This window comes from Epinephelus lanceolatus, chromosome 19 (assembly GCF_041903045.1).
Source record: "Epinephelus lanceolatus isolate andai-2023 chromosome 19, ASM4190304v1, whole genome shotgun sequence".
Classification (NCBI taxonomy): domain Eukaryota; kingdom Metazoa; phylum Chordata; class Actinopteri; order Perciformes; family Serranidae; genus Epinephelus; species Epinephelus lanceolatus.
The window spans coordinates 5,045,452-5,055,796 of NC_135752.1; the positions used below are offsets into that span (position 1 = coordinate 5,045,452).

At 39.5% G+C, this 10,345-nt stretch overlaps 1 protein-coding gene across 3 annotated transcripts in view; it reads right to left on the reverse strand.

Annotated features, from left to right (window-relative positions):
• The window catches only part of slc38a9 (solute carrier family 38 member 9), a 47,422-nt gene extending 37,714 nt beyond the window's left edge, over nucleotides 1-9,708 (reverse strand). For 2 of the 3 annotated variants that reach the window (XM_033646912.2, XM_033646910.2), the window contains exons 1-2: nucleotides 9,461-9,708; nucleotides 1,703-1,842 (exon numbers count right to left, since the gene is read on the reverse strand). In XM_033646912.2, coding sequence (XP_033502803.1) covers nucleotides 1,703-1,800 — 98 coding nt within the window. In that variant the 5' untranslated portion in view covers nucleotides 1,801-1,842; nucleotides 9,461-9,708. Of the gene's footprint in view, nucleotides 1-1,702; nucleotides 1,843-9,300; nucleotides 9,320-9,460 lie in introns of those variants that run through there. The other variant, XM_078161886.1, reaches the window with a different exon arrangement.
• Nucleotides 9,709-10,345: the final 637 nt, after the last annotated feature.

Here is a 10,345-nt window from a genome sequence, read left to right on the forward strand (position 1 = left end):
AAGTCGGTTGGACAAAATAACCAATCTATTTTTAACACCTTGGGATCAGGCAACTAGTGATTTTTTACTATTTTCAGACATTTTTTGAACATGCAACTGATTAGAAAATTAATTGAGAGCCTGAAAATTAAAACTGTCAGATGCAACCCTAAATTTAAATTTAACAGAGCTGAAATACAAACTTTGTTTTGTTTTGAACCTTAAACATGGTTTGACTGACGGAATTCATACATACTCAAACAAACATACACGTCTATGTGACTTGCTGGAAGGGAGTGTTTGTAATGCTTTATGTGCTAGAAAGCTAGTTGGTCACTGTGAAATACCTAACTGGATTAAAACTCACACAAAGTTCTTATATGTGCCACCCACACACACACACACACACAAACACACACACACACACACACACCTTAGTCGTCTTAGTATTCGCTTGTCAAGCGAATTCCAGGAAGCTTAACTTGTAAAAAAGCACCTTGCCCTTGCTTATTATCTAACATACCATGTCAGAAAAGAAGACACAGGCAGGATCCAGGCCAGCTCAGACACCCAGGGTCTATGCTCGATATAACCTTTGCATAAAAGCTACTGTACTGGCACACACACGAATTAAAGATCAACTACAATGCAGCTCAACAAAACATTATATGAGCAAAATGCAGGGTTTTTTGTGCTTGATTGAGTCATTCTGTAAAGAAACATGATTAACAGATTTTAATTGTTAATACAAATGAACTGCACAACAAGAAAACAGAGATATTGGTCATTACTGTTGAAAATGTGAAAAACAATAAATGTTTTCAATTTAAAAAAGGAGAAAAAATATAGTATATGCGTAGATAGGTATCAGTTAATATATGGAGATCTTCACAAAATAGCTTGATCTGGATTAAATAAGGCAACCCTCATGGAGAAGCTTGTTTATTAGGCTGGCCTTATTTAATAATTAATCATCAACAACTCTGTTAAGCAGACTAAAACCAACAGTGAATAGGTGCTTCTATCTATTGTCTGTGTAGGCCTTTACAAAGTAGGGATATTCCTGAAAACTAATTCTCCTGACAGTTAAACAGAGATTTAAACTAAGACTAGTCAGCTAGTCTAAAAGTAAGAAACAATGCCCGAAAAAAAATAATTGTACATATTGTAAGAGCCACTTGATATAGTTAATCATATTTTTCAATACCAAAATGTATTTTGTCACCATGATAGCATAACAACCATGCAAGAGACAGTCACTAAACATTACAGGTGAGTAGGTGAGATCGAGAAAAGAAGAAGAAAAAAGACTAGAATTACTCCCCCGTGATTTTATGCCTCGGCGCACCGGTCAGGTTCCTCTTAGAGTTCACATCCATGTCTGTGAAAACATGGATGCTTTACACCCACCCATTGTCCCCCCGACAGCTAAGAAGATCTATACAATCAGCACAGTTTCAAGGTGGACACCTATCATGTTGAACACCCAGAAATCATGAATATGAAGAAATATAATCTAGTGTGTGGCTTTCTGTTCCATGGTATTCACTTATTCATTATGGCTCTGCATCTACTCTGAGAGTGCCATTAAATGCATAGAACTCTTTGAAGTAATCTATTGAACAACATTGACCTGTGTGCAGCCTTTCTCTGTCATGTGCATGCAGGCGTAGTATTGGGAAGTACTGCGTATTGATCAATGTAGAGTTTCAGTGTACTCTACCTTTTAGCCTTGAAGTCCAGTGAGTCTGTGGATCCTCGGTGTGAGTAGCTCTCTCCAGTCTGCTCTGAGCTCAGCAGAGGCCTGCAGTCGTCCTCCATGATACTTCTGTCAGCTAAAGCCTCCCAACACTCATCACCTGACTGGAGGAAAATATGTTGTAAAGTCTGATCAGTGACCATCCCAGAGCAAGCATAAAACATTATTTGTGCAGTAAAGTCCTTAACTACAACCACAGCTGAGATTACAGCTACATTTTTCCAAATCTTGCTGTGTGTCATGAATGTGACTAAATTTCAGGTAATCATTGGTTCCAACTCGCTTCAGCACATTACAAAAATCAACCTGTAGAGACTTGAAACCAGGGTAATCCATACAGTGATTGTGTCTGCTGGATTATCTGTCTCATGCAAGTTTCAAATCTCCAGAAGCTGATTTCCATTAGGGCTTCTAGTCAGCTGGTCGACTGGTTGATCGATATGCTCTTGTCCGACCAAATTCTCACTGGTTGGATGGTTGCTAGTGTTGCTCTAACAAGGCCTTGTGTCCACCAAAGTGTTTCTTTTCCCATCTGAAAAACGACAGCTGTTGTTGTTCAGTGCTTGTATTTGTCCTTTGTGATGACTGATCTATGCTTTACTTGTCCCGGCCCTGCTCCACTGTGATTGGACGACTGGTGACAGCATATTGCTCAACTGTCATTTTTAATCAGAAAAATGGTTGAATAATCACAGAACTCTGTTTTTAGCCACATTGTAGCCTGTAGCTCTAACTGCCTCTCTGTACACCGCGCTCATGTGTGTGCGCTTGCACCAGACCGTGAGACATTGGCACCGCCTTCATGTGTGTTCACGTGCTTTCACTGGTCTCGTGTGCAAGCGCGCACACATGCTCGGTGTACAGAGAGGCAGAGTTCAAATGACGTTTTTCCAAACAACATTTTATGTCGGAGCTTCAGGACACTTGGATCACTACGGACGAGCGGTATGGAGATATCTTGTGGTTTCAATTATGTGTTTTTGGACGTTTGAATCTGGGGCGCCGTCAGACTGCATTAGGTGGAGTTTTGTTGCTACCCACTCTCCCCTGGGATCTCTGCAAGGGATGTGAGGACTCTAAAACTTCACCTGAGCCTCCCTCGGCATATGGGTGAGTAGATAATGGCTGAATTTTCATTTTTGGATGCACTATCCCTTTAAATCAAAGCTGGCCAACCTGCTTTTTCTTATTTTGCACAATTAATTAATATTACATATATTGTAAAGTATTGTATTTCATGTCTGCATCTCCTGGTGAGCCATCATAACAAGAGTATGCATGCATAATATAATGTTAATTCCACAACAGAAGAGACTTGTTTAACACTAAGACTAAGAAAAAAGTGGATATATTAATATCGGTATTGGTTATCAGTCAAATGAGTTGTTATCGGCATATCATCAAAAATTCGAATATCGTGCACCCCTACCCTGAACCACACACAACATATCGTTTAACTAGAAGCCAAAGATCTTCAGTTGCACAGTTGAGAACTGGTGTTCTTCCCCTGGCCACTGAGGTTGGGACAATCAAGAGGAAACAGAGTATGTGAGTTGTGTAATTTGGGTAAGGTGGAAAATGAGTCTCCTTTTCTTTTATATTGTACAAACTATGATGACTTAAGAGAGATAGTGTTCCATGAAACGGCTCATCTAAACTCTGACATCCTCTGGTGCTCAGATGACCAAAAACTAGAATGGTTGTTTAATTTTTGTTTGTTTATGTTTACCAAGTTTGTCACAAAAGCCTGGGAAAGAAAGCAAGGTTTGTTTAATTAGTTTAATTTGACTTTTCTCATGGTAAATCCCTTCAAGAGTGATCCATGAACTCCATACTACACTATGATAATTTGATTATGTATGATGCTTTTATTGCTTTGCTCCATTTTCTTTCTCTTTAATGTTGTCTGAAAATACGTACCTTGGACTCTGTTTCTCGCTTTTGATTTTATGGTGTCTTGTGAGCCCATGCGGGCTGGGCATAACCGTTTACTTGACACAATGAAAAAAAATAAATACATAAATCATTCACTCATATATTACAAAGCCTCTCAGGAAAAGTTGTTTAGTGCCAGACCAAGATACAAAGTATAGACTAAACACTGGATCCCTCCAAAAAAACAAATTTGGGGCAGCAGTAGCTCAGTCCTATGGACTTGGTTTGGGAACAGGAGGGTTGTTGGTTCACGTCCCTATACGGACCAAGTATGGAGCGTGGACTGGTAGCTGGAGAGGTGTCAGTTTGCCTCCTGGACACTGCTAAGGTGTCCTTGAGCAAGGCACTGAAACCCCAACTGCTTGGGGTGCCTGTCCAAAACAGCTCCTCACTCCGACATCTCTCCATTTAATGCATGTATAGGTCCTGTTTGTGCATGTGTGTGTATCTCAGGCATGTGTGTATATGACAATAGAGTGAAGAAACTGAATTTCCCCTGAGGGATTAATAAAGTACATCTTCCTCTTCTTGTTCTAATGAAAGTAATTCTTCTTCTATAGTAAGAATAAAAAGTTTTTTTTCTCTAAAGAGGGTCTTCTCTGTTGCCTCACAGGTCTGGGCTATATCTAAAGGTAAGAATCATCAACATAACATTATCCATCTGGTAGGCATTTTGTATGTGGCTCAGTGGCAGGTTTGGCAACATCATCTGCCAGCTGTAGTAACATGTAATAGGTTGTTGACACTGTCAGAGCTGACTTATACACAGATATGACAAACATGAAGCTTGAGCACTTCCTCATATCTTCCCTTTCATCAACCAACCACAGAAGTGTAGTCAGCTTGCCACAAACACAGCTGCTGCTTCAGCAGTGACATATTACCTCATACACAGGCATTAAAGCAGGCAGCACGTGACAACACTAATAAACCCCTGTACACTTAGTTACCTTCAGTTCAGTTCAGTTATTTCACAAGTCTGAGGTGTTGACTTCAAACTGACATCAGTACTTATGGAGATAGATTTTTCTCAGTGTTATTTGTGTGAACAGTTCAGCAATCTGTGTGTTAATGTGTAATCTGTAAATATAAAACATCTTCCACAAATACAAAGAGATCTGCCACTTCAAGAAACTATTTTGCAAAATTGAAAAAAGCTCTGCCAAAAGACAGAAAATCCACAAATTTAAAAAAAAAAAAAAAAAAAAAAAAAAAAAAATCAGAGAATACATTTAATTTACAAATATATTAAAAGCATTTGTGAATATCTTTCTAACATTTACAACTTTTGAACAGATATTTGTGAATCGTGTTTTTATTTCTGAATTTCAATTCCACACTTGCGGATTTGGATGTTGCACATGCTGTAATTTTCATTTTTTAGAATATGCAGATCTTTTTGATATTTGAAAAAAAAAAAAAAATTTCAATTCACAAAATCCTTTTTTGTATTTATGGAAGTTGTTTTATGTTTAGAGACTACACATTTACACACACACAGTAAATCTTCTCACACAAATCATTTTTGAGACAAATCTATTTCCATATTTAAGTATTTACAGATCTGTTTTATATTTGAAAATTGTTTTTTCAATTTCCAAAATCTTTTTTTTTTTTTTTCTCATGGAAGTTGTTTTATGTTTACAGATTACACATTTACACACAGATCGTAAATTTTTTTCACTTCTGATCCGATCCAATACCTGAATTTGGATATCTGCCAATACCGATACTATTCCGATACCAGAGCTCTGTTTGCTTTGATATTATTATTATCATTATTGTTGATTTTATATGAGGCTGTAATAAACTCCTCTCTTCAGGCAAGTATGATATGTACGTATGTATGCATGTACGTCCCAAAAGGCAACTTGAGGTAAGTATAAGGTCAGAAAAGCAGGAAATCCTGTTCACAGGAAAAATCCCATCCTGAAAACAAATATGCAAGTGTAAGGGTTTTGAATTGATTGTCAATATTAAATTCCAAGACAGTGTTAAACTACTAGTGTAATATACACTATCAAAAAACAAAAAGTACCTGTCATATTAATCTTAACAGCACAGATACAAACTATGTAGTAGTGTTGTCACGGTACCAAAATTGGGACCCACGGTACGATACCAGTGAAAGTATCATGGTTCTGAGTAGTATCATCACAGCGAAAATGAGGCAGATGTGCCTTTTGTCATTTATTAAAAGACAAATCACTTTTCTATAATCCATACAGTACAGGCCAAAAGTTTGGACACACCTTCTCATTCAATGCGTTTTCTTTATTTTCATGACTATTTACATTGTAGATTCTCACTGAAGGCATCAAAACTATGAATGAACACATGTGGAGTTATGTACCTAACAAAAAAAGGTGAAATAACTGAAAACATGTTTTATATTCTAGTTTCTTCAAAATAGCCACCCTTTGCTCTGATTACTGCTTTGCACACTCTTGGCATTCTCTCCATGAGCTTCAAGAGGTAGTCACCTGAAATGGTTTCCACTTCACAGGTGTGCCTTATCAGGGTTAATTAGTGGAATTTCTTGCTTTATCAATGGGGTTGGGACCATCAGTTGTGTTGTGCAGAAGTCAGGTTAATACACAGCCGACAGCCCTGTTGGACAACTGTTAAAATTCATATTATGGCAAGAACCAATCAGCTAACTAAAGAAAAACGAGTGGCCATCATTACTTTAAGAAATGAAGGTCAGTCAGTCCGGAAAATTGCAAAAACTTTAAATGTGTCCCCAAGTGGAGTCGCAAAAACCATCAAGCGCTACAACGAAACTGGCACACATGAGGACCGACCCAGGAAAGGAAGACCAAGAGTCACCTCTGCTTCTGAGGATAAGTTCATCCCAGTCACCAGCCTCAGAAATCGCAAGTTAACAGCAGCTCAGATCAGAGACCAGATGAATGCCACACAGAGTTCTAGCAGCAGACCCATCTCTAGAACAACTGTTAAGAGGAGACTGCGCGAATCAGGCCTTCATGGTCAAATAGCTGCTAGGAAACCACTGCTAAGGAGAGGCAACAAGCAGAAGAGATTTGTTTGGGCCAAGAAACACAAGGAATGGACATTAGACCAGTGGAAATCTGTGCTTTGGTCTGATGAGTCCAAATTTGAGATCTTTGGTTCCAACCGCCGTGTCTTTGTGAGACGCAGAAAAGGTGAACGGATGGATTCCACATGCCTGGTTCCCACTGTGAAGCATGGAGGAGGAGGTGTGATGGTGTGGGGGTGTTTTGCTGGTGACACTGTTGGGGATTTATTCAAAATTGAAGGCACACTGAACCAGCATGGCTACCACAGCATCCTGCAGCGACATGCCATCCCATCCGGTTTGCGTTTAGTTGGACGATCATTTATTTTTCAACAGGACAATGACCCCAAACACACCTCCAGGCTGTGTAAGGGCTATTTGACCAAGAAGGAGAGTGATGGAGTGCTGCGGCAGATGACCTGGCCTCCACAGTCACCGGACCTGAACCCAATCGAGATGGTTTGGGGTGAGCTGGACCGCAGAGTGAAGGCAAAGGGGCCAACAAGTGCTAAACACCTCTGGGAACTCCTTCAAGACTGTTGGAAAACCATTTCAGGTGACTACCTCTTGAAGCTCATGGAGAGAATGCCAAGAGTGTGCAAAGCAGTAATCAGAGCAAAGGGTGGCTATTTTGAAGAAACTAGAATATAAAACATGTTTTCAGTTATTTCACCTTTTTTTGTTAAGTACATAACTCCACATGTGTTCATTCATAGTTTTGATGCCTTCAGTGAGAATCTACAATGTAAATAGTCATGAAAATAAAGAAAACGCATTGAATGAGAAGGTGTGTCCAAACTTTTGGCCTGTACTGTAAATGATATTTCAATGGAATAAATTACGTATTGACTTATTCATACTTCAAAAATGGCATCAATAAGTGATTAAGGGTAGGATCTGGAGGATTTTCAAACAAAACAAAATATAGACATATACAAATGAAATCCTGCTTAATCATCACCTATGGGCTTCTACTCATGTGTGGTGGTGACTCTGTTTGCAGAGCTCCTGCCTTTTAACTGTATTTTGATGTTTTTGTGAGCTCGGACCGCTTCTGGGCGGAGATTTCCCCAGCCAATGAGAGAGTGCAGGTGCTGTGCCCGAGTGTGTCCGAGCGTGTCTGAGCATGCACCATCGCGAGCCTTGCCTTAACCTCTTCTGTGAAGCCTTTTTCCGTACACCCGGGAGAGTTGAGCCTGATAGGAGGGGCCAAATTTTAATGTGTGTTTACAAACAGCAACTGGAAAATCCTCCAGACCCTACCTTTAACATAGGGGGGATCAAAACAAAATAGGAAATAAATGAAATAAAAATCAACCAGCCACCCTCCTCCCCTGACAGTCCCTTCATAAGTAACGAACAGTCCCTAAAGTGCGGTGAGGTTTGTGGGCCATTACCTGCCAGAGAAATGTGAACGGCTTGTTTCTCCTCTGACACGCCACATACCTGTGTGCCACCACAGTTCGGCTGTTCAGGTACTTTTGGGCAGTCATGACGCCAAGAAGAGGACATTATTGGACCTGGAGTCGGACTTCTCTGTCGCCGGTAAGCCGTTCTTGCGCCGCGCAGCACTATGAGCCTCTGCCGTATTTGACAGGAATACATTCCCATTTGTGTCTGTGACCCCCGTTCAACCCACAACTGGCAGGATTTGCCTTTAGTTTCTGCTGCTGGTTGAAATCTGTACTCCGTGCTGAATGATTTATTTTGTGCGCACAAAACTATTTTTAGTCGCAAATGCGAGTAAAATGCTCGCACCGTAGAGCTCTGTAGTGGAAAACAAATCACTGTAGCATATATAAACAAATCAAACCTACACGTAAAAATAAATTAATAATAACTTTCATTGCTTAAAGATACTCAATAGCTCAGTTCATACCTGAAATGTCACTGGATACAAACCACTGCAGCGGCATATTGAGTGCCAGGTGGACAGCGCGCGCCATTATTAGATGCTGCATGGACACTCACACTCTTGCAATTGGACTTTGATCTTATCCCACAGTAGTGGTACCTGAGGTACCGTAGTACTACAGTACTTCAACATTATGGTATCACATGTACCGTCGTGTTTAGTACCTCGGTCAGTGCAACACTACTATGTAGCAATCATCATATCATTCCAGCAGACAACATGAAAGCACAGACACGGCTCATGGATCGGAAATTTCTGATCCATGAATTACGTTGGTATCGGAACCCGATACCGATACTGGATCGGATCGGCCCCATCCCTATCGTAAATATTATCATACAAATGATTCTTGAGACAAATCTATTTCCATATTTGAGTATATGCAGATCTGTTTGATATTAGAAAAATAGTTTTTAGAATTTACAAAATCTTTTGTTGGATTTATGGAAAGTGTTTTAAATGTAGGCCTACAGGTTACACATAAACACACAGTTGTCGATCAGTTCACACAAATACTACTGAGACAAATCTGACTCCATACAGTCTACTCTTGCTGTACAGAGGGGACGTTCACGTGAAACTGAGTGTGAAGCAGGATTTCTGTGGAGATATTAAGTGCTGAGTCTGCAGGGATTCAGGAAACTAAAGTAAAGTTTGGTAGGTTGTTCTTACCGGATGGCGACTTTCTGTTTCCTTAGTTCCCAATTTTACCTAAACTAGGTTACCTAACCGATTCAGGTCAACTGAGGTCAGAACTTTAACAGTGTAAACTGTGAATCCTGCTGTCATCTGAGCAGTTAACATTAACACAGACAGAAGTTAAAGTCCGTACCGGAGTGTGCAGTGAAGTTGTCCTTCCTGGTGTCTTCAGCTCATCTCATGCTTGCTGTGTCAGCGAAATGTCACAACAAACAGCACTTAAAATACTAAAAAACAAAACAAAAAAACAATCAAATGTCGACACACAGCGGCGGGCATTAAAATACTGTTCCAAAAAATGTTTTAAAAAGCCTACAGGCCAACAAAAAGAGGCAGTCAGACTAACAGCTGGCTGATTAAGGTGACAGTCCGAAGGAAGAGGAAGTCAAATAGTAAATCAGACAGTAGGCTAGCGTCACCCCTGATAAGCGCAGAGCCGTGCTGCTCTTGTTATTGTTAATGACGATGGTCTTGTTCTTTTTCTTTTTCTTTTCTTTCCTGAATTTAATGGCGGTTAGCGAACCAGCTTTCAGATGGATCACCGCCACCTACTGGAGTGGAGCATGGAGCGGTAGATTGGCAGAAAACAAATCAACAAAAAAAAATAGGAGGCTATTCCTGTTTCTCCTAAATAATTTAATAAACGCTTACGTACATTCCTCGATGTCTCTCCTAGTAGAATCACTTTTTATTTATTTATTTATTTTTTTCATTTTATTGTACAAACTAAACATAAATTAAATACAAACACGTACTATTACATGACAGCACATACCCATACCAGGCATCTTTTTATTGTTATTATTATTATTATTATTATTATTATTATTATTATTTATAATTAGTTATATAGGCTATTTAGCACCTTTCAAGACATGCAGCACAAAGTCTGTATGAGGAAAGTCAGAGGTAGTTAAAGGCTAAAGTGAACAGATACATTGTTGTTTTCTTTTAAAAAATATTTAAGAGAGGTAGCTTCCCTGATATCTACAGGTAGTGTGTTCCATAGCTTTGGGAT